Source organism: Narcine bancroftii, chromosome 3, assembly GCF_036971445.1.
Source record: "Narcine bancroftii isolate sNarBan1 chromosome 3, sNarBan1.hap1, whole genome shotgun sequence".
NCBI lineage: Eukaryota > Metazoa > Chordata > Chondrichthyes > Torpediniformes > Narcinidae > Narcine > Narcine bancroftii.
Genome location: NC_091471.1, coordinates 342272985 through 342298806, shown reverse-complemented (window position 1 = coordinate 342298806; position 25822 = coordinate 342272985). Strand labels below are relative to the sequence as shown.

General features: G+C 42.9%; 1 protein-coding gene across 1 annotated transcript in view; it reads left to right on the top strand.

Moving 5' to 3' along the window:
* The window catches only part of LOC138759309 (protein shisa-6-like), a 434403-nt gene extending 409550 nt beyond the window's left edge, over window positions 1-24853 (top strand). The window contains exons 6-7 of the mRNA XM_069929517.1: window positions 21864-22016; window positions 24267-24853. Of these exons, the coding sequence (XP_069785618.1) occupies window positions 21864-22016; window positions 24267-24853 (740 nt within the window). The remainder of the gene's footprint in view (window positions 1-21863; window positions 22017-24266) is intronic.
* The last annotated feature ends 969 nt before the right edge of the window (window positions 24854-25822 follow it).

Below are 25822 nucleotides of genomic sequence, written 5' to 3'. Positions count from 1 at the left end.
CCTGATGTACCCAAGCAGAGGGAAAAGAGAAAAATTAAGGCTGTGACTTAAAATCACAAACATGTTCCCAAGCATGGACTGGTGTACGGAAGAACCATAAAATATCAACAAACTCTCAGAGAAAAACTGATTATATTGGAAAGGAAACAAAATATGTGTAATATTGGTCATCGTGTAACTTTTCACCATTTTAATTGCTGTTTTGTGTGATTTACAGCTCTCAGTGAGCACAGTTTGAGAGCCACCTTAAGCAATGTTCGTCCTGCAAGCTAAATCTTCCCAAAATACCATTCCTCTTCTTTGAATTAGTAAATATTCTGCAATATCAAAAGATTGAGTCATTGCAACAGAACTGCTTGTTGATGAAATTTTGAAATGTAGATGATGTGCCTAAATTGGAATTCTGAACATTGAACACTGGCAATAAAGTCTTCCAATTCAGATAATTCATTTGTAAGTCATTTGAGAAAATACACTGTAAAACAAATAAAAGTACCCAAGTTGCTGGATTTGCAAGCAAGCAACATGGTTAAAGCATTGAAGAGTTTTTGTTTCTGCAGCATGGCTTTACTATACAGGCTCAGAACAGATAGCAATGATGGTGTTATTTCATTTCACTGGCCACATAGGGAGGGAATTATATCAAACCATAATCCCATCAAATGAAACCCAGGAGATCAAATGCATTGCAGGAACTTTGTTGGGGGGGAGGAGGGGTGAAAGGAACCATGCTCCTCTGTTCAATAGTGGGAGAGTGGAGTAGAGGATGTGCCTTCAAATGCTTGGTGGTCTACATCTCAGAGGTCCTCTCCTGGGGCCAACGAATCAAGGCAACTTGTGAAGAAGGCACGCCTAGACCTCTGCTTTCTAAGAGGTCTGAGAAAATATTTCATATTGTCAAATTCTCCATCAAACTTCTACAGGTTTGAACTGTGGTAAATGTATCGACTAGTTGCATCATGGCTTGGTTTGGAAATTCAAGAGCCCAGAAATGAAGAACGCTGCAGAAAATGGCAAGCCTAGTCAAATTCATCATGAGCACCCACTTTCCGTTCAGTGAAGATCTCAATGTGAAGAGCTGCCTTAAGAAGGCACCCCACATCATAATGGATCTTCATTGCCATGGCCATCCTCTCATCACACTGACAGAAGTATTGAAGCCTGAGAGTCAGCAGTTCCAGGTTCAAGGACAGATTTATTTCCTCTCCACTCCATACTGTACTCGTCAACTATAAACTACAGTGGGACCATTAAACTTACAAAAAATTATTTTTTGCTCTATTTATTTATCTATTCTTTTATTTATATTATCTCTTTTTATGTCTCATTATTATAGTGTGATGATTTAATGTTGTCGATGGTGGTTGCACCAAGTAAGAATTTTGATACATTTGAAAATTATACATTCAGGCGCAAATGCGGTGGCTTGACGTACCGGGGCTGGCAATTCCACCAGGGCGCATGCGCCATGGATTGGGTCGACGCCTGTGCACTTGGCTTGCCCCCAGCAGCCAATGGTTGGAGCCGGGGCCAGCGCGCACACAGAGGAGCATGCGTGGGTGTGTATTTGGTGCGCATTCCAATTTAGGTTTCCCCGCGTGAGTCGTCAGTTAGAGATCTGAGGAGGACGAGCTAGGCGGCGATAATTTCTGTCGACCGCTTCGCTATGTAACGTTAAATAGCAAGTTACTGTACATGGACCATCAAATAAGAACGTTATAGGGATGATATAATGGAAAGTTACTTGTTAAGATCAATCGGTATTCTACTACATTAGCCCTTTTGTGTTTATTATTAAAGATTGTTTGATTAAAAATAAATAAATCAATTGTACTAATGGATACAACCATAAATTCTCTCATTCATCTCTTTAGAAATGATACAGTTGATTATTAATAGTTCTTTTTAAGCAATTTGGAGTAGAGAGAATCCTTTTTATATTTAATGGAGCTGGCAGATAATTGCAATTTTGAGGGCCTAGATTTAAAGTGAGAAAGGAAACATCTTGAAGGTAATGGAAGAGCATATCTATTGCATAGAGAGTGTGGCTATCTAGAATGAGCTGCCAGAAGAAGTTGTGGAGGATGAACAAATTGTAAAGTTTAAAGAACATTTTGACCGATAGCAAAGTTTCAAAGGAATATGAGCAGAACACAGCATGTGGGAATCTTGACGAAGGACTTAAAGGCCTGAAATGTTGATTGCCTTTTACTTCCGATGGATGCTGCGTGATCTGCTGAGTTTCTCCAGCATTTCTGTGTATTGAGAACAATCTGTACCAGTCTGATAGTACAGACCTATCACCAATGTATATAGTTACAGTATCTAGAGTATGTAATGACTGTGCTTACAGAGATTGGCTGAGAGCTTAGCCTCGCCTACTGTCTGGGCCTTAAAGGGTTGTGTCCCTAGCCAGGTCAGATCATTCTGGACTGGTTGGCCACCTGTGAAGAGCTCCTGTCTTTTGCTAATAAAAGCCTTGGTTTGGATCAACAAGTCTTTGGTTCTTTCGACGAGCTCTACAATTTTATTAGCAAAAATAATTTTTTTTACAAAGGGATGGAGCGTCTGACTCGGCCAGAAAAACTTGATATCGACCCACAGTCAGCTACAGCCTTCAAATCCTTTATGTTCTGGCTGTTGAACTTTGAAAACTTCCTAAGGCTCATTGAGGTGGAGGAGGATAACCAGCGTCTAACAGCAATGCTGTCTATGGTGTCCTTGAGAGTCTACAAGAACATCCAGGATGAGACCACTTACACTGCAGCCATAAAGGTACTGAAAGAACTGTACTATCAACCAATGAACAGAGTTCATGCCTGGCTCATGCTTGCGTCGAGGAAGCAACAGCTCGGCGAGTCCAGCAGGGCATATTTACAAGTAGTAAAGGCGTTGGGCAAGAACTGTAACTGAGTGGACAAAACTGCTGCCAAGATCACAAATGATCTCGTCCAGGATGCCTATGTGGCCGGGCTTCGATGGAAAGAAGTGAGGCTGCGCTTGCTCGAACAAGGGGTAGAAAAACTAGAGGACGTGGCCCGGATTGCAGTCACAATGGAGGATGCAGCCTTAAAGTCAAACGAGTTCTCTAGGGACTGGACCCCACGTTCTGATGTGAGTAGAGTGCCCTTCCACCCTACCACCCCCCGATATACTGACGGCCTGTCGGCTGCTGCTACACTGCCCCCTGCAAACCCAAAATGTTATTTCTGCGGGAGGGACAAGCACAGCAGGTCCCAGTGCCCAGCAAGAAAAGCCAGGTGCCAGAAGTGCCTTAAAAATGGCCACTTTGCTGCAGTCTGTAAGTCTAAAATGGCCGCCAGCAAACACAGTGCCTCGTGTGAAGCCCAACCGTCACTATCCCATTCAAACTCTTCTTCCCCAGAGCTCTCATCCAATGAGAGCGAGGGCTCCCCTGCACGGCAACGCCTAATGTCACAGAGACGCCGATCCCGGAAGGGTCAGCCCACCCTCGCAACCATGATGTTGGCCCGCCTCTCGCCCCCGTGCGGAACACCCGACTGTTGAGCCCACTATTGCCATGGCCACGACCACCCCCGGGGCCAAAGCTACCGGTGCTGCTGCCGCTGCCACCGCCACAGCCACCCCGGGAGACGACGCTACCGCTACCGCTGCCTGCTCCCCTGCTGCCACCGCCAGTGCGGCCACTGTGACTGACTGGGGATCCCGCCGCGGCTAACCAGGTACTCGCTGATGACCGCCGGGGCCCAACCGCTGCGACCGATGACCTACCCACTGTCAACCGCGAGCAACAACTCCCACTACTTACCGTTCGTCCGCCGACGCCGCCACAACAGCACCTCCGGGAGTACCTCCAACCTGCTCCTCCAGCGCTGACTGCGTCTATGACATCATCCCATTGTGTGACGTCATCATGCGGAACTCCCCTGTCAACAGGATCAGTGGCTGCTTCTATAACACTAAATCAGCAATGTTCTCATCCCCTCACTAAAGTAATGGATCGATTAAAGTGCATGGACACTACACCAATTGCTTATTTGACTCTGGGTCAACTGACAGTTTTATCCGGCCAGATCTGGCCCTCCGTTGCGGACTTGACATTATCCCCACGACCCAGAGGATCTCATTAGCGACTAGGTTGCACTCGACCGGGATAAAGGCGTATTGCATCACCACGCTGGAAGTACAGGGCATAAAGGTCAGCCACTTCAAATTATTCATAATTCCCCAATTGTGCGCCCCAGTGTTGCTGGGATTAGACTTTCAGTGTCAGTTTCGAACGGTGTCCCTACACTTTGTGGAACCCCACGCCCCCCTCTCGGTCTGCCATCTCCCCACCCCCAAAGCACCTGAGTAACCCGCCCCCATGCCCCGGGCCCACTCCTGCAGCCTTTCCACACTCTGGATTGCCCCGCCAGCACTCTTCGCAAACCTCACCCCTGGCTGGAAGCCTGTGGCCACCAAAAGTCGGCAAAATAGTTACGAAAACAAGCAATTCATTAGGAGTGAGGTGCATAGATTGCTGGATGAGGGCATCATTAAACCCAGTTCAAGTTCCTGGAGAGGCCAGGTAGTGGTTGTCAAGAACAGGAAAAAGCTACGGATGGTGGTCGACTATAGCCTGACCATTAACCGCTTCACACCCCTGGATGCGTATCCCCTGCCACGCATAACGGATGTGGTAAACCAGATCGCCCAATACCGCATATTCCCCTCCATTGACCTACGTTCAGCCTATCACCAGCTCCTGATCCGCTGTGAGGACCGACCATTCAAGGCCTTTGAAGCGAATGGGCGGCTGTATCAATTTCTCAGGGTATCATTTAGTGTCACGAATGGTGTCGCGGTCTTCCAGCGGAAAATGGACCGGATGGTGGACCAGAACGGGCTAACTGCTACCTTCCTGTATCTGGACAATGTCACCATCTGTGGCCATGACACGCAGGACCGCGACGCCAACCTAGACAAATTTCTTCAAACTGCCAGTCGGCTGAACCTGACCTACAATTTTGACAAGTGTGTCTTCCGGACCACACGACTCGTGATTCTAGGTTGCGTGGTGGAGAACGGGTAGTGATGCCAGACCTGACCGCATGCGTCCCCTAATGGACTTACCCCCACCCCCATACCCAGAAAGCGCTCAAACGCTGCCTGGGCTTTTTCTCATATTACGCCCAATGGGTTCCACACTATGCCGACAAGGCGCGCCCTCTTTATCAAGACCACCTCCTTTCCCCTCTCGACTGAAGCCAGAGCGGCTTTCGATCGAATCAAATCCGACATCACTGCTGCAATGCTGCACGCAATCGATGAGTCTGTCCCGTTTCAAGTCGAGAGCGATGCATCCAACTTCGCCCTGGCAGCCACCTTGAACCAGGCCGGTCGGCCTGTAGCCTTCTTCTCCAGAACCCTCCAGGGTCCAGAGAGTAGACACTCCTCAGTCGAGAAGGAGGTCCAGGCCATAGTTGAAGCGGTGCATCGTTGGAGACATTACCTCGCTGGGAGGCGCTTTACACTGTTGACTGATCAACACGTGGTCTCCTTCATGTTCAGCAACACCCAGTGTGGTAAGATAAAAAAAACAAAATCGCCAGATGGAGAATCGAACTCTCCACCTTTAACTATGACATCCTGTACCGGCCTGGTAAGCTCAACGACCCGCCTGACGCGCTCTCCAGTGGGACATGCGCCAGCGTACAGATGGACAGACTACAGAAACTCCATGAGGCGCTCTGTCATCCAGGGGTCATAAGCTTTGCCCACTTTATGAAGGTGCGCAACCTACCCTACACAGTCGAGGAGATTCGCTCCATGACCCGAGCCTGTTCGGTGTGCGCTGAATGCAAGCCCCACTTCTTCCGTCCGGGGAACTCCCACGTTATCAAATCCACCCGCCCCTTCGAGCATCTTAGTGTAGACTTTAAGGGGCCCCTACCGTCGACCAACCATAATAACTACATTCTTACGGCCATCGATGAGTACTCCCGCTTCCCGTTCGCTGTGCCCTGCCCAGACACCACCGCCACCTCAGTGATATAGGCCCTTCACAGTATCTTTGCCATTTTCGGGTACCCCAATTCCATCCACAGTGATAGGGGGTCCTCATTCTTGAGCGCAGAGCTGCAACAGTACCTTCTGGAGTGTGGTATCGCTTCAAGCAGGACCACCAGCTATAACCCACGTGGTAACGGCCAGGTCGAGAGGAAGAATGCCACCATCTGGAGAGCGGTTACACTGGCTCTCTAAAGGTCTCCCCATCTCTCACTGGCAGGAGGTTCTCACTAGTGCCTTACACTCCATCCGCTCCCTCCTATGTTCCGCAACAAATGCCACCCCCCACGAAAGGATGTTCCTTTTCCCGATGAAATCCGAGTCAGGAACCACTGTACCGGCATGGCTCACCGTCCCTGGCCCCGTCCTTCTGCGACGCCACGTCCGGCACTCGAAGAACGACCCCTTGGTCGATCGAGTGACTCTACTCCATGCGAACCCGCATTATGCCTAAATTGAGTTCCCAGACGGGCGGGAGGACACTGTTTCGGTGCCGGACCTAGCTCAGGACGCGGTAGGCCCAGCAACCCCCCCAACCCAACCTTCCCCAAACTCTTTATTCCCCAGGCCTCATGCCGGAACAGAAGGACCAACTGCACCCCAACAACCCGGGCCACCCTGCTGACAACACGGCTGGGGAATTGAGCGAAGGAGCAGTTGCACCCGACGAGCCCGTGACGACACCACTCCGGCGGTCACACCGGATGGTCAGACCCCCTGACCGCTACAGTCCTTAACCTACCCCTTCCTTTCATTCTCTCCCTCATTTTTTTTTCCTTCCCTTCTCTCTCTTCAGCCCTTCTACCCCAGGGTCAGTTCTCCAAGAATGGGTGAATGTGATAGTACAGACCTATCACTAATGTATATAGTTACAGTATCTAGAGTATGTAATGACTGTGCTTACAGCGATTGGCTGAGAGCTTAGCCATGCCTACTGTCTGGGCCTTAAATGGTTGTGTCCCTAGCCAGGTCGGATCATTCCGGACTGGTCGGCCACCTGTGAAGAGCTCCTGTCTTTTGCTAATAAAAGCCTTGGTTTGGATCAACAAGTCTTTGGTTCTTTCGACGAGCTCTACAACCAGTCAGCGACGGATAGAGAGAAGGGTTCTTGTACAAAAATGCAGATATCTAGAAAGAAAATAACTAAACTGTTGGCTTTATTGCATAGAGGATTAGGGCACCTATCTGTGGGCTTTCCCTCTTGTGTCAGTTTATTTCATCACCCAAGTTTATTAGCCTCACTGGTAACTTTCAGTTTAATCTGTGGCAGGGCTAAAGTCAAGTTAGATCTGTTTACACCAGGTGGAAGTAAAGTATATTTTGATTACTTTTCAGATTTTTGGGAGACAGATGACTTAGAATGACCTCATTAACATGCTCAGAAGTTAGTTTGCAAGGTATGGTTGTGGGTAATGGGATACAGTTCACTGCAAACAACTTTTTAAGTTCCTTAAAGGAATGACAGTTTGATCTCTGGACCCCATCCCCCTCACTCCCACAGAGAAATAGAATGGCAGAGAGTGCTGTGAAGTTGGACAATCTGAGGAAGGCTCAATTGCACGGGATAACACATTTTTTTCCAAAGTTTTGCTTCCTGCAGACAAGAATTGGATATACAATATGTTGAGAGCATATACACTTTCACTACTATGCATTGAATTTCATACAGCAAAGATGCTTTTAAGTTATGGCAAAATATTTCCAGTTAAAAAAAAATAATTTAATTGATAATTCCATCAATGTGACAAATTGCATTTCATCTGCTTGCTAAACACATGGTTAACATCTTTCAGACTACACATCCTTCTATTGATATTTTTTCTTTTTTTTTACACCTTACTTTTTTGTTCCATAATCCTATTTATCCCATTTATATTCATCTTGTTATGTATTATTAAACACAACCTGAGCAGTTAGATGCATTATTGAATAAAGGATTATTACACTCATCCAATAGACCACTTTTACTATTGGCTAGTTTCCACATTATTAATGTCCATGCCCGACTGGCTTAGTAGTCATTAGCCTATCCCTGTGCCCGATCCATAGGGGTGCAGCGCTATTTTTTTAGGTCAAAAAATGGCCACAACGTGGTGCTGGAGCCACCCCATGAGGTGCTTTTGGAGTTGCCCCCCTGAGGTGCCAGAGCCACTCCATGAGGTGCCGGAGCAATGCTCCAGTAGCACTGCACCCCTGCTTCTCCATCTCCACATTAATGTAAAAGATCACTGGATGAAAAATCAGGACTTCTCTCTAAATTTCAGACATTTAGGCTTCACTTAGTGTATTGTGTAAGTTTTGGGCTCCTCATTTAAGAAAGGATGCGTTGGAGAGAATTCAGAGGAGGTTCACTGGGATGATTCTGGGAATGCAAGAGTATTCATATGAGGAGGATTTGACCACTCTTGGCCCTGTACTCCTTGGAATTTAAGGAAGATGAGGGGGGATCTCATTGAAACATTTTGAATGTTGAAAGGCATGGACCATGTAGATGTAGAACGCTTGTTTCCCATGGTGGGAGAGTCTAGAACAGAGCACCATGATCGCAGGGCATTCGCTTAGAACATAGATGCGGAGAATAGCTCGTACGTCTCATGGTCTTGTGGTCTATTGATATCAATCTCTGCTTTAAATACATCCAACGACCTGCCCTCCACAATCACCGTGGCAGCAAATTCCAAAGGTTCACAACTCTCTGGTTAATGACAGTGGGGAGAAAGCCTAGGTCAATATTCAGATCAAAGTCTTGTAAAGGTGGAGGCATTTCCCATATGGAAGCAACTGGCTTCGACTCAGAAGACCATGCAAGAGGCTTGCCTCACAGAAATGAAGGAATCATTCATCCTGCAAGCCACTATTAACAGTTCATCAGCACATCCCGAAAGAACTATAACCTATTGAGACCAGATATGCAGGTTCAGGCTTAAGACCCATGAATCCGTAAGTTTTAGTGCTAGACCAAAGAGACAGAAAAAAAATAGTTTGGATTTTATTTTTCATTTTATTAAAGAAGAAATCCAATGTATCTGCCCTTGCCATAAGAGCTGTTTAAAGGCTGTATCATTTTAAGAACCATATCATATGATTTAACTGCCCAGTGTGTTGTTGCAACTTCTCTAGACTCTTTCAGAGACAGAGTGAGACCTGGTGATCTGACGATGTAAACTTTATACGTGTCTAACTTTGTATCGTGGTTGTTAGTTTGAATTCCTGCTTTTCCTCTAGTTTCATCGAGAGTGATGCTGAGACTTTCACATGGGTCGAAGGCAAACCACAGAAAATATTATTGGGGACCACTCTTATCATGAGGAAAAACAATTCAGCTGTTGTGGTTTGGACCATCTCCAAATATTCCATCAAATTTTACTCTCCAGTCAGTCAGCATGTCTGGGACACGGCAGACTGACATTTGGGATCTTCATTAATGGTGGCAAACAGCACAGTAGGTGCTGAAGGTCGTGTTCTTTGCCTCACTGCTCTAACAATCCCAGTTCAATCCTGAACTCTGTAGTGTCTGTGGACCATTTCATGTCAGGCCTCTGCCTGGAGGCTGGCTACAAGAGTGGATCTAAAACTTAAAACTTACCTTTCGGACAGCAGGCGTAAAAGGCTGCTCCAGCATCCCATTCATATCGAGAGGTGCCTCGTAGTGCCCTCCGGAGCCGATGGAGGCGGGGCAACTGGTGCCATAGCGCCACTTGTCATAAAATCGTGGCAGAGCAATGGCCTTCTTCCTTAGCCATAATCCCTCACTGGAACTGCTCTGTGGTTCCCAGAACAGTTCAAGCTGCGTGGGGGATTATGAGTAGGGAAGACGGCTATTGCTCTGCCACATTTTGAGCCGCAGAGAGTGGCCACGAAGACTGAAGCGGCCTGGTGTGGCTGTCTCAGCCTGCACTGGCCACCCCCCGATGGCTCACGCTGCACAGCTGGCCCCTGCTGCCCTGCTGACCCCAACAGCTCCTGCTGCCCTGACATCCTCCGCTGAAAGCTCCCACTCACTGCCCCTGCCTTGAGGGGGTCATGGGGGGTAGAAGAGTGAGTGGAGAGATGGGTTACAGGCTGACGGCATCATCAGCCTGCCCCTAACCATCTGCTTGCAGCGGCTGTACATTCAGGTAGGTGGTGGAGTTCAGCGCTCCGTTGATAATCATTCCCCGAGAAGGGTTGTAATCAGCGCCTCGAAGCTGGCCATGGTGCATTCAGAAAGTTACGTCTTCAGGCATAAGGGCAAAAAACCTCTGCCTTTACAGATGGGTGTCTTCCCTGCTTGAAAGTGCCTTGTGCGATCACCCTGTAATCATGACGATTTGCCCTGCATCTCAAATTCATGCTGGTTGGTAAGTGAATTGATTATTGTAAAGTTACTCACAGTGCAAGTGGGTGGTGTGGGAATCGGGGAGAATTGGTGGACATGTGAACGAGAATGGTTTACAGTGACTTAAGGAGGGGCATAGGAATGATGGGAATGCCCTGAGAACTACCGTAGACATGATGGGCCAAATGCCCTCCAACTATGTTATAAAGAAATATGAGGTATGAATCTGAAGCTTCAAAATTACTTTTAAATATGTTTTTCTTTGGTGCAGTGCACTTATCGATGGGATTTTATTTGTGAAGACTTTTTATCTGAATCAGCATATGTTCTGACATTTTAAAAATTCTTTCAAAGGATGTGGGCTTCACAGGCTCACCCAGCATTTAATTTCCTATCTCTAATTGCCATGAGCAGGTATTGATCTACTACCTTCTTGAACTACAGCACCACAGTCTTGAGCTATGGGTATGCCCACAATGCTGTTCAGGAAGGAGTTCCAGGATTTTGACCCAGTGTTGGTGAAGAGAGGCTGATATATTGTGGCGTGTGGCTTCCAAATACAGTAGTGGTGATCTCATTCGTTGGCCACCCTTGTTCTTCTCGCTGGTGGGGGTGTTGAGTTTGGAAGGTGCTGTCCTGGTACCCCTCCAGCCAGTCTGAGCCAGACTCCAGCCTGGCGCGAGTCTCCCAACAGTGGTCTCCAGCAGCCAACAGCTTCCACGGGTTCTTCGCCTCGAGTCGCAAGCAACCCGCCTCGTGCACTGATCCCTTAGCCACAGAGCCCCCTCACTGGTCCGCCGCCGTGGTCTCCGGCCCCACGGGACGTCTCCTCTGTTTCTCCTTCTCAGAAAGGGGCATGATCGTCTGGTGTCCTCCGCTTCACGGAAGTCCGCAGCCTCTGTTGACTGCTGCCGAGTAATAGGCGCCATCATCTTGGGCGCAGACCCACGGTCACAGGATATCAACTAAAACCACCATCGGCTCCCTCAATGGGGCATTCAAAGCCATGCGGAGCCAACGGCAGTTGACTAGGCAGCTGGACCCCCCTCCCCAGGAGTGTTGCATCTCTGCTCCCTATCTATAGTGGCTCCAGCATTGCCAACAACTTTCCAAAGCCACGTAGATATAGATTGACATTGGGGATTTAGGAGGATGCCTTAGGATTTTTAGCCTTTGACCCGCTCTTGACAGCGCCTGCCAGTTCAGTTTCTGGTATGTGGTAACCCCCATAATACTGATAGCAATGGATTCAGTGAAGGTAATGCCATTGAATGTCAAGGGGTGACAGCAGGAGTTTTTTTTGTTAGATATCGCCATTGTTTGGTACTTGTGTGGCATTTTACCTATCAGTCTAGGACTTGGATATTGTCCTCAGACACCTCACAAAATATAGCCACTGGGGAGCCTTCTTGGTGATTGCATCAACATGGAGTCTCCAGGACAGATCCTCAGAGATGTTGACACCCAGAAATTTGAAGTTCTTGACCCTCTCCACTACTGAGTCCTCAATGAGGACTGGGTCATGATCCTCTAATGTCCTCCTGAAGTCCACAATCATCTCCTTGGTTTTGCTGATATTGAGTGAAAGGTTGGTTTCGTTACCCCATTCAACGAGCTGATCTAACTCCCTCCTGTATGCTTCCTCATTGTTGACAACTATGGTGTCATCGGCAAACTTGTAGATGGCATTGGAATTGTGCCTGGCCACACATTCATGGGTGTATAACGAGTAGGGCAGTGGGCTAAGCTCGCATCCTTGGGGTGGCGCCTGTGTTGACAATCAGTGAGGAGGAGACGTTGTTTCCAATTTGTAGTGCTTTTCTGATGAGAAAGTCAAGGATCCAGTTGCATAGGTGGGTACAGATGAGTGGGTTGTTCTACTGCTCTGGTGTCTGCTTACAATTTAAGTGAATTCCAATTGTATTTTTTAATGATTCATTTGTGATTGAATGAGTCAATATTATCTGGAAGCAGAATTTGTCTCATAAAACAGTTATTTTCTGAGATTTTCACAGTGTGAATGATACTGAATTTAAATAGCTGATACCCATTTTAAAAAAAAAATTGAATGTAGGGCCGAATATCATTTGAAAATGGAGAATCTATATTATACAAGACAAGCATTTTTTTTCAAATTCTTCTAAATTTTAAGAGATTTCAAGAAATCGGATGAGAAACGTATTATCCTATTCACTATTTTAACAGAGGACTTTCAAATTATATATTGCGAGGCACCGATAGCATAATGGTTAGTGCAATGCTGTTACAGTGCCATTATGAATCCGGTGTTGTCCATAAGGATTGAAACACGGAAGTCTGCTAATGCTGTGATTGTAGTCAAAACACAGAAATGCTGGAGGATCTCAGCCAGTCTCTCTGCATTCATAGGAGGTAAAGATATATTACCGACATTTCGGGCCTGAGCCCTTCTTCAAGGTAAGGAGTTTGTATGTTCTCCCCGTATCTGCGTACCTTTCCTCTCACTTTTCAAAACCATGTGGGGTTTGGAGATTAATTGATGTATTTGGGGGCCACGGCGTCATGAACCAAAAGAGCCTATTACTGTGCTATAGATCTAGTTCAAAATTTTAAAATTTAATGCCTCACTGATCCTTAAATATCTCAAGCTACATTGGAGTTAGCTAATTATTGCTGGATTAAAAAGAGAATATTTAACAGATCTCAGGTAGGAAAAACAGAATTAATATTTAATCTTACTGAGCTGAAACATTACCAACATAATTTTGTTGCTTTTGGCTGTTTTGTTTTCATTTTGACCACATCTCTTTTAAACTGGTTCTATAGCACATTAAATTATCTTGAACATTGTTCACCGATCTTATTGTTTTAACAGATTTTCCAGTTTACTGTGGACACTCTTGGTCCTACTGAATTAAAAAAAAACCTTAACTGAATTTAGTACCTTGGAATTGCAGCTATTTCTCATTTCTTCCTTTGAACACTAGGTTGAACTTGATTATTATCAGGTCAGATTAGCTCACCAAATCTTATCATACAGTGCCTTCCATAATGTTTGCGACAGACACTTTTTTTTCCTTTATTTGCCCCTGTGCTCAACAGTTTTAGATTTGTAATTCAGCATTTCATGTGATTCAAGTGCACATTCCAGATTTTATTAAAAGTTATTTGTGTACATTTTAGTTTGACCATGTAGAAATTACAGCACTTTTTTATGCATAGTTCCCCCATTTCAGGGCATCATAATATTTGGGACTGAGCAATGGTATGTATATAAAATTAGTCATGATTAGTACTTTGTTGCATCTCCTTTGCATCCAATGACAGCTTGAAGTCTGTGATTCATGCACATCACCAGGTGCTGAATATCTTCTCTGGTAATGCTCTGTCAGGCCTCCACTGCAGCCATTTTCATCTCCTGCTTCTTTTGGGAGATTGTCCCCTTTAAGTTTTCTCTTCAGCATATGGAAGGCATGCTTAATTGGAATTGGATCAGGAGACTGGCTTGGCCATTCACGAATTTTCCAATTTTTAGCTTTGAAAAACTCCTCAGTGGCTTTAGCAGTAAGTTTGATATCATTATCTTGCTGTAGAATGAAGCATAGTCTGATGAGTTTGGTGGCATTTGCTCACACTTGAGCAGATAAGATGTTTTGACACTCCTCAGAATTCACTTTGCTACTGCTATCAGCAGTTTTATCATCAACAAAGATAAGTGCTCCAGTACCTGTGGCAGTCCAGGCCACAACACCCCTGACACCATGTCTCACGGATGAGGTAGCATGCGTTGGATCTTGGGCCTTTATGCCTCCATACTTTGTTCTGGCCATCACTCTGAACTTGCTACAAGACCATTTTCCAGAATTCTCCAATTCTTTTAAATAGCTCTTGACAAACTGTAACTTGCCCATCCTGTTTCTCTGGCTAACTTGTGATTTGCATCTTGTAGTGTAGCCTCTGCATTTCTGTTCATGAAATTCTCTGTGTCATTGACACATCTGCCTCCTGAAGAGTATTTCTGATCTGTTGGACTGGTGTTTGTGGATTTCTCTTCATTTTGATGAGGATTCTTCTGTCATTAACAGTAGAAGTTTTCCTGGGCCTACCAGACCCTTTGTGATTACTGAGCTCAGCAGTACACTCTTTCTTCATAATGATGTTCCAAACAGTTGATTTTGGCAATCCTTAGGTGATGAGTCTTACTGTTTTATTCTTGTTTTTCAGCCTCATAATGGCTTCTTTGACTCATTGGCACGACTGGTCATCATCTTGAAAACTGGCAACGGCAGACTCCAAAGGCTGAGAAACAAGCCTAGTTCTCTTATTCCTGCACCAATAAAGCAATTAAACAGAACCTGAGTAATCACAAACACCTGTGAAGCCAAATGACCCAAAATGACCCTGAAATGGAGTGTCATTTCTACATGGTCAAACCAAAATGTATAGAAATAATCTGGAATGTGCACTTGAACCACAGGCAAATTGTTTCATTACAAATTTAAAATTGTGGAGCATCGGGGGAAATAAGGGGGAAAAATGTGTCTTTGTCCCAAACATTATGGAGGGCATTCTATATTTAATATATCCTGCTCCTTTGTTGGTTCTGAGGCATTTCATGCTTTGCTCTCTAGTACTCGTCTGAGTGCTACTGGTACCATGTAACCTAGTACTACCTGTCACATGTTTGGGTGGTCATTGACTAAACCCAGCTCCCCCACCAGGTTTGCTTGATGCGGAGGGTGGCCAGACATCCTCCAGGATGAAAAACAAGACCTGTCAAAGGAGCGGACAAACCCTTTCATAGGGTCAACGGCCATCTAGCAAACACATGCCGTGAAGCGTAGAAAGGGCATCCCTTGCATTGAAGCTTGGTCTGGTCATTCACTGCAACAGAACTTCCCCCAGCCATCTTGGTCCTCACCATGTCACTGGATCTGGGAGAAGATGTTGAGAGGGTGGGTCGGTCCTGTGCAACCCCATACTCACTTAAATCCTTTCTGAGGAGTGGGGTATCCTCATATCAAACCCCACAAACTGACTGTTCATCTGTTGCTTTCAAAACAATAATCCATTACTCCACAGCATGTACAATTAACACCTACTTGTGAATTCTCTATAGGTATTCTTCAAAGTTTTTGCAAAGGCACTCAGAGCCTGGACTGTCTGGCTTGAGCAGAGCTCCGGCATTTTAAATGTGATCTATTTTGTGAAGTGTTTGTGTTTGTTTGTAACCTACACTACCCCCACAATCTATCTCCTCCAAAAACATATCTATATACAATATAAAATATAATCCATCACAATACCTCTTTCCAGTAGTTACAAAGGGAGGGACATTACCAAGACATAGATACAAAATACCTTCCTGAGTTGTACATTTATAACATTTAGAGGATATATTGGGGTAAAATTTAGCTAATTGAACTTTGGAATAGTGGATCCTATGAACTACTTTAAATTGCAATAAGGAATGTCTAGCACAGAAAGAGGATGAATGTACATTTTTACCAAAATAGACTCTCATGTATCTTCAGCAAACAGTTGTTGAAAGTCATGTTCCCAAACTTTCTTAACGTTAGATGAAAAACTATTGCTATATTTTAAAAGGGCTAAAAGCAGTCATTTCTGATTAGTTCTAAAATTATATACTTTCTAGATTGGATTAAAATCTAAGTCTTGGTGAAGCCTCATATTTACAGAGCTTAAGAATTTGTAAATTGTGAAAAAATGTTGATTAGGTAATTTAAATTTGGTAGATGGTTGCTCAAAAGAGGCAAAATTTTGGTCTATATACAAGTCCAAGAAGGATTGAATATTCAACCTGGACCATTGAGTATATCCAATATCTTGAAACAAAGGGTTAAAAAAAGGAAGTATGTAAAATTGGACTAATTAATAGAAATCTATAATGACCAAAGAGTTCTAAATTGGAACCAAATACACAAAAAAGTCTAAGTACCAAATTATCAGTTAGTTTGGAGCCAAAAAGAGAAATGTACTCCTTATTAAGAAAAGAGAGTGGTTTTAATGGATTTAATCTCTAAATCAATCCATTTTAGGCCACCTGAATATCCATTATGATGTATCCAAATAATGATTGTATCTAATGTTCACTGACCAGTAATAAAGTCTCAAATTAGGTAATGCTACCCCCCACCATTTCTTTTAGTACTTTGAAGGAATATTTTTTTTCAAACAGGGATGCTTATTTTTCCATATAAAAGAGGAGATAAGTGAGTTTAATGAATCAAAAAAAGATTTAGGAGAAAATACTGGAACAACTTGAAAAACATACAAAAACTTAGGCAGGATATTCACCTTAATAATATTAACCCTTCCTATTGATATCATTGAAAGTGGAGACCATTGAGATAAAGATCTTAACATGATTCAATAGAGCAAGAAAATTTTCCTTAACCATATTAGTTATCTTTCTAGTAATAGTAGTACCTAGATAATTAAATTGTTTTTTAATATTTTTTAAAGGGATAGAGGGCTCAAAAGAGTGGGAAGGATCCAAAGGGAATAATTCACTCTTCTACAAATTCAATTTGTAACCTGAGAGTTGACCAAATTGATTAAGAAGTGATAAGATCTTTGGAATTGAATGGTCAGGATTGGATATATATAGTAGAGATATAAACTGGAGATAACTGCTGTAGATGCGCTCAATCTTGAGATCTTCACAAACCATGAACTCGCACACTGCCATATCTGAACTTGCAATATTTATAATTTATGTGTATGTCTAGAGCTTTGTTGTATCATAGACTACCTCATTCATTTGTCAGTGTGGGAAATCATTCCTTTATTTCTCTCCTCAGCTTGTCAGCTTCCTAGATGATATGCAGATTATTATCAAATTAAGATGATGAGGGGCATGATCTTCTCTACCTGAAAATACAAATCTCCTTTACAGATTCATGAAAGCTAAATTTGTTTATTGTGTATAAGTAAAGCAAGCCTTAGCATTAGGAATCTATGACCAGATAACTAATTAATGATTTCAGTCCATTAATTATTTACACTGTATTGAAGTAAAACAAAGAGTATAAAAATGGACAGATTAGGCTGCAATAGCTCAGTGGTTAGAGCACCGGTTATGTAAACGAGTTCGTCCCTCACTGGGGCTGCATTTCTTTGAAGCGCTTTGGACAAAGTAGCAACTCTCTGTAGACAAAGTTAAAGAATTTCATGCACAGTACATTCTAAATGTAGTATTATGTGACAATAATGGAACCTTTACATTTTGCTATATGTCAAAACTGGCTTTATGTTACCGAATGATTAAACAATCTGTTTGAAGGAAGTGTCCACAAGGCTCCAACGCCCCCTTTCTTGTTCATTTGGTGATTTGAAATTTGCTAATCCAATCTAATCTAGTAATTGAAGAGGTCCTTAGAATTGCTTCACAATTAAGCACCTGCTGTACCAACTCCTTCATGTAAATTATCCCCTGCATTCTTCACACATGGATAGTGCACTAGTTGCTCACAGTTCAACTTGCAGTTGGTATTTATATTGAATATTTTGCTTGAAGGAAAAAAATATGTCAATCAAAGCTATAAATGTACAAGTACATAGAACATTGATCATTGCGCAGTGCAGCACAGGAACAGGTCCTTCAGAAGCATGGTCAGAGGAGATAACGTGGGCCAATCTGGTCTAATCCTATGTGCGTGCACACACCTATATCCATCCATTTCTTGCCTGTTCATGGGTCTGTCTAAATCAGTGGTTTTTTAAAAACTTTTTATTTCCACTTACATACCACCTTAAGTAATCCCTAGGCTATAGGTGCTCTATGATTATAAGGGATTACTTAAGGTGGTATGTCATTGAAAACGCTTGGAAATTTATCTGGCTGGTTGCCTCACTGCCTGGTATGGAGAAGCCAACTCTCAGGACAAGAATAAACTCCAAAGGGTTGTTAACTCGGCCTGCAACATCACAGGCACCAGACGTCACTCCATTGAGGACGTCTACGTGACGTGGTGTCTTAAAAAACAAGCCTCTATCCACCAACACCCTCTTCACTCTGCTACCATCAGGGAAAAAGGTACAGGAGCCTAAAGATGAGCACTCGCGGCACAAGGTCCGCTGCTGTCAGATTCCTCAATAATCAATGAACCAAAGACACTGCCTCACTTTTCATACTCTGCTTTTAAAAAAATTTATACTTTGTTATAATATGAATGTTTGTTCTCTGACGCTTCTGTGAAACACTGAATTTCATGACTTGTTCATGACAATAAATTCTGATTCTGATTCCAAAGGCACACCAGCGACTATATTTCTTTAGGAATTTGAGGAGATTTGGTATGTCACCAAAGACTTGCAAATTTCTACAGGTGTACAGTGGAGAGCATTCTCATTTGTTGCATCACTGTCTGCTGTGGAGCAGCCAATATATAGGACAGGAAACGACTACAGAGGGTTGTAAACTCAGCCAGTGGGCATTGGTCTTCACTCCATTGATGACATCTTTAAGAGTCAGTGCCTCAAAAAAGTATCAAGGATCACCACCACCCAGGTCATGCCTTTTTTATCACCACCAGAGTCAGGGAGGAAGTACGGGAGCCTGAAAACACACACTCAGTGATACAAAAGCAGCTTCTTCTCTGCCATCAGACTTCTGAATGGACAGTCTATAGACACTACCTTACTTTTTTCTCTTTTCTGCACTACTTTATTTTAATCATAATTAAAATTAAGAATTTAATTTATAATAATTTTCCATCTTGTTCTGTACCATACTGTTGCCACAAAATAACACAATTCATGATGCACGTTTATGACAATAAACCTGATTCTGAATCTGATGTATTTCATGGGTTTGTATGTCAATTTAACTCCTCTTACAAAATTAAGTTCCATTAGCACAATGGAAATGTGGATTGTGACGCACGTACATGTTCAAAAATCTTTATAGGTGGTGGTGCGGGTAGATAACATGGTTAAAAAGGCATAACGGCTGCTGGCCTTCATTAGTCAGCCCAATGAATAAAAGAGGCTATACTCCAACTTCATAAAACATTGATCAGATAGCCACACTACACTGCAGAAAATTTGTGATAGCACAGGAGAGAGCAGAGAAGATTCACGAGGATGAAGCCTGTCACAGAGTGTTTCTGTTATGAGGAAAGACTGAAGAGTTGATATCTATTTTCCCTGCAACAGGGAAGGTTAGGAAGTAATTTGATTGTGGTAATATTAAATTATGTGGGATAGAGATGGTGGAGACAGCAGGAAAATTGTCTCCGTCTGAGTCGCAGATAAATCTGAAGCATAGATTTAGGGCGAAGGATAAGAGATTTAGAGGCAGACCTTTGTTCACCCAAAGAGTGGTTGGTACCTGAGATCCACTGCCTGAGACAGTAGTGAAGTGCAGAGCTCCTAATCTTTTAATGGGATTAGATGAGCATTTGAACTACATAGGCCTAGAAGGGTCAAATGCTGGAAGATGGGATTAAAATAGATGGGAGCTAACTGGTCAGTTTGAACATGGTAAGAAAGTCACAAAACTGCTGGAGGTGCTGAGCAGGTCTCTCAGCTTTCTAAGGATGTAGAGATATATAGCCGATGGTTTGAGCCTAAGGCATGAGTAAAAAGCAGACAGGCACCTAAATTAAAAGGCTGGGGAGAAGGGGACAATGGGTGGGGGAGGAGAAACAGACAAAAGGTATTAATTGGGTATGGATAGGAAGACAGGAGAGAGAAAAAGTGAGATTTAAATGTGGGAGGGGTTGTGTTTTTGGCCTGTGAAATCAGAGCTGTGGGAAAGGAGATAGAGGGGAAAAAAGACAGAGCTATGGGAAAGGAGATATAGGAATAGATGGTGGTGGTGGTGGGGGGGATGTTGAAGGAAACCAGAGAAATCATCCAATCCAGTTGGAAGGCACCCAGATGGAATATGCGGGTGGTCTCAATCTGGCAGTGTATGACACCATGGACAGAGATGTGGGCCAGGGAATTGAAATGGATGGCCACTGTGAAATCCCCACTATTGCAGTGGACAGAGCCGAGTTGCTTGATGAAGTGATCTCCCAGTCAGCATCCAGTTTCTCCGATGCAGAGAAGACCACCAGATTCAGTTGATGATTCCTGCAGATTTACAAGTGAAGTTTTGCTTCATCTTGAAGGACTGTTTGGGGCCCAGAATTATGGTGAGAGAGGAGGGGTGGGTGCAAATGGAGCACCCCTGCAGTCATAGGAGTAGGTGTCAAGGGGCGATTGGTAGGAAGGGAGGAGGGCACAAACCCTGCAGAAGGCAGCGAGTGGAGGAGAGGGGAAGATGTATCTGGTGGTGGGGTCACATGGTAAGTGGCAGAAATGGCAGAGGATGATATGTTGGATGCAGAGGTTGGTGGGATGGTAGATAAGGACAAGAGAAATCCTGCCCTTGTGTTTGGGGTTGGAGAGGGCAGGGCAGATGTGCAGGTAAGGAGGATATGTGGTTGAGGGCCAAGTTAATGGTGGTAGAGGAGAAACCATGTTTTTTGAAGAAGGAGGACATCTCAGATGATCTGGCATAGAAGACCTCATCCTGGGTGCAGATGCAACAGAGTCGAAGGAATTGAGAGAAAGGAATGTAATCCTGACATGTGACAGGGTGTGATGAGGTGTAGTTCAGTAGCTGTGGTTTCTGAATGGCCTGTTTCCATGCTGTATGTCTCTATGGTTATAATGTGTTTCTTGGACATTCAATCCAGGATGACTTTCTACCCTATTTTCTTTTCTTTTCCAAGTGAACTTCTAAACTACTTATTGATCACCTTTTGGGGGGTGGGAGGGAGGAATTTTCCAGGGAAATTTTCCCCTTCTATTTCCTGGGGTTTTCCATGATTTTGTTTTCCATATTTCCATATGACATTAGAAGGAGTCCATTCAGTCCATTGAGTCACTAGTAGCAGGCAGTCTGAGTGATTCCATTCTCCCATTAGTTTTCCCTTCTACATTTTCTCCCCACCTTCACATCAACTCTGCCATTCACCTCCAAATGTTCAGTGGTCAATTAGCTTGCCATCCGGCATGTCTTTGGGATTTGGGAGTAACCCAGAATATCCAGAGGAAACCTATACATTCAGAGGGAGAACATGCAAACTCCACACAGTCAGGACCCAAAGTCAGGATTGGACCCAGCTGCCTGGAGCTACAAACTCTGTTACCCTGCCACACAACAGGATGCTTTTCATGAGAAATTATAAATTATTAGTTGGCAGGCTTGGTGGTAGAAGCATTTTGTTGTAATACTGCAACCATAATGAATAAGGTCTTTTTCTACTTAGCATTTCAAGTTATGCTATAACAATCCTGTTCAACAATTTCCAATTCTTCATCCTGAAGGGGAATTCCATCTGGGTTTGTGAGGGTTGGTATTTGTCATTGTCTTCAAAAAGTGGCACCCATCTTAATTATACAGAGGTCACAATAAGAATTTTAAATTGTTCTTTAAACAGATTTAGATATAGATTTACAAAATACTGAGTAACATATGACAGATGTTAAAAAGGTTTCTAATCTCTCTTCACAGAAAAACCTCGGATGAACAGTATTCTTACCTCTGCGACCGAGCCATATGACTTGTCTTTCTCAAGGTCCTACCAGAGTCTGTCACACCTTCCGCCATCCTATGAATCTGCAGTCAAATCTGACATAAGCAAGTATTCTTCACTAAAACGATTAAGTAGGTGTCCCATAATTTTCCATCAACTTTATTTTGCATCATACCTAGGATCTAGGATCTGGTAATTTATTTATAAATGCCACCAACTCCTTGGTGTTTTGGTCTTTCAGTGTCCTAGTTGTCACTCATTATCAACTTCATAGCAATCCACTCTTCATGGATGATTAAGGCTTTATCATCCATTGTAAAGTTCTGCAGACAATGTAGATTGAGTGTGGAAGATAAAATTAAATGTCTTATGAAATTTAAAAAGAGTGCAGATGCTGGAGATAAGAAATAAAAAAAGGAGGGTATACTAGAAACAGCAGGTCAGGCAGCTTCTATGGAAAGAGAAACAGAATGAATATTTTGGGTTGAAAACGCTATGTTCTCACACAAAATTTTTATATCTTGTATGTTAACTCTATTTTTCTATCTACAGACGTTGCCTGATCTGCTAAGTATTCTTGCCGATGTGGCAAGGCAAATTTAGCATGACCACTTGGAGCAGACCGCTGGACCGCTCGTTAATAGCGCACAATATTACTTCCTGAAGCAGAGGTTGCTGCTGTTCAGGGTTCGGATAAACTAACCTTCCTATAAATTTAAAGGGATAAAGGATATGGTTCCCTGATTTCTGGCCCTTGGGGAAAGACGAGTCAAGATATGGATCTCTTACTATGGCGGAATGGAGTCCACTCTGCCACCCGAAGCCCATTTCACAGAATTGGGTATTTCAGGATTTTACGAAAATGATTTTTATGAAAGTCGGCCTATTTGGAAATATAAGACCTTTGGAGTCTAATAACAAGTGTGCGAGCCAAGCTGTGGAGAAAAATTCCACTGCAGTAACATCAACAATAAACAATCTAAAAATAAGAGGAATATTTTAAAAGCAGTAGAAAGAAATGTAACATAGTGGAAATGAGATGCAACATAAAACAAAGATAATTGCCATGGAGAATTTGAATAATATGAAGATAAATAGAAAATAAAGAGGAATGATTACAGATCACCTAGATAAAGATTACTGAAGTCATCAACTATTTAGGTTTAAATAAAATAGTCATAAAAACTGATGATGGAAATTTAACTGAACCTTAAAAGTGTGAACTATTAAGGCATGTTAAAAGGACATCTTAAAATATATTCAGAAAACAAATAGAAGTTTGTTTTTCAGTGAGCTTAAATCAAAATTGAACTAAAATGAATCGAAATGAGAAGAAAGATGCCTTCAATTTAGAATAAATACAAAGAGAGAGAGCACACTAGCATAATGTAAGTAACTTTATAATTTCCAGTCTTATGCAACCACAAGGAAATTCAGTGCCACTTTCCAAACTGAGGCTTAATTGTAAAGTTTTAAATTCACCAAGAGAGCCAGAAGGACTTAAAATAAAGACACGTTCGCATGAGTTACAATCTGTAATAAATGGCATTTCAGTCTGCTCCGTTACTCAGAGGGGATAAACAGGCACATGCAATGCAAGTCTGGTTCACCTTGCATTACAAATGGGGTTTTAACATGGAAGATTGACACCAATCATCCTGGGAATCGAAATGGTGCTTTGCTGGAAAAAAAAAGCCAATCATCATTTAAGTTTGACAACTGAGTCGAGGGAAATGTACTAACCTCAAGAGCTGCAATTATGCTACTGATGCCTGTCTGCTTCAGCTATGTTTTTTTTCTTCATTTGCACCTATGCTCGTGGGAAATATTCACGTCAATATTTACCCCTCATGCATTCCCATGATTGAATGCATTCCATGTTGCACATATCTCTGCATGAATATCTCTGCACATTTCTAGTAATGAAATCATAAATGATTGCTGCATTAGAACAAAGGAATAGAGTCATATATGCCATAGATATTGCTTCATGCAGCATTCTGTCTCCTGCCATTTGAAAGTTCAACGTAAATTTGCAATTAAGGCTGCTGCTTTATTTAACCAAATTCAGAACTGGATCGTTGGTGGATTTGCCAAAAACTAGGACTATGTCAAGAGATTTTATGCATTTTTCACTGCTATTGAAAATGCTACAACTTAATAACTTTACTTTCTCTTGTACATCAAGAGATGATTAAATAAATATCTGTCTCTGACTATTCACCTTCAGTTTATATAACTGGAATCTGAAGATTTAAAAAATTGAATTGGCCAATTGAAAGTTGGAAATATCGCACCTTAATTTTGATTAATACTATCTTTCAAAAATAAAATATTTTCTAGATGGCAATCTAAAGGGTGTTTCTAAATCATCCCTGCAGGTGAGAAGGAAATGGATGAGTACTACATGAAAAGAAGGCATCTTCCAGACTTGGCAGCAAGAGGAACTCTGCCTCTCCACGTTATCAAAATGAATCAGGAACACAGCAACCACAGAGAGAGGCCTAGAAGGCCAATGCGGGCCATGTCACAGGACAGGGTCCTGTCTCCGGAGAGAGATGTGCCTCAAGAATGTATCATGTCTTATGAGCGCATTCTATCCGATGAACAACTATTGTCAGCTGAACGCCTACAGTCCCAGGATCCACTGCTCTCTCCGGACAAAGTTATGTCCCTCAAACGCTCTGCATTCCATGAGAAGGCCATGTCCAGGGTCTTGTCTCAATCTCACACAGATGTCTTTGTATCTACACCCGTCTTAGATCGTTATAAGATGACAAAAATGCACTCGCATCCCAGTGCCTCAAACTCTTCCTCTAATACCTTAAGTACAAATCAGACGAATCACACTGCTGCTAAGCGACATGCCTTTGCTTCTCGTCGGCACAACACAGTGGAACAGCTCCACTATATCCCAGGACATCACCGTAATTACCATACAGCCAGCAAAACAGAAGTAACTGTTTGATCATTAAAAATCCCATTGCCGATTCCACAATAACAAAAGTGTGGAGGGTTTGCCAGTGACTCAAAGAACAATGGCACTGTCAGACTATACTAATAACTCTCACTCTAATTTCTGATATGTTATTTAGGCAAATGTATTTGTTTATCTAAACAAAATGGCATATTATACAAGGCTTCAGTCTTTTCAGAGATACTTGACATCAATTCCTTGTTTTATTCAAGGTTTTCATTTTAGTAGGTACATTAGCATAACAGAGGGTGATGAACCATGCAGGTCACCTGGCAGTTTCTATCAAAGGAAGTCAAGTGGTATGGTGATCAATTGAACAAACAGAGCAATGCAATTAATGGTTGAATTTGGTACTTTTGGAGATATAAATCATTTGCTTGGAAGATGCTGATTTATTAATTTGGAAATTAGAATTTTTGAGTTTATTCTTTGCTTAAAAGCAAAGAATCTTGTACCGTATCCATCCCAAAAAAGCATGTACAGTAAAATTGAATTTAGACCAACTCACAGACAACCATTTCCATATATGAGTTTGGGGCACAGCTGGCTTTTCTTCCTATTGTTTTGCTCCTTTGAATGGCTGCTAAGAATTCCAGGCCGAGAGGTGGTCCAATTGTTCCATTAATAAATATAGATTGCATTATTGCACATACCTCTACGACTTCCTCGAAGTGGTGATGAGTTATGTGATTTTGGTTTTTCTCTCAATGGTATGAGGTTAACTGAGTGGAAGAATTCCTGAGAAATCTGTAGCAATTACAAGATAATAAGTCCATTTCATGGATTTCATGGACATGGAACTCTGTAAATGGATTTTTGAACCTGCGAGCATGTTACCAACCAATCCTTGTTTTTAAACTTCATATACATTATTAGCAAGCTTGCTTCTGACATATAAACTGCCACTTAGGGAGGCATTGAAATCACTAAGCATGCCAAAGTGTTAAATTTAGTGATGGT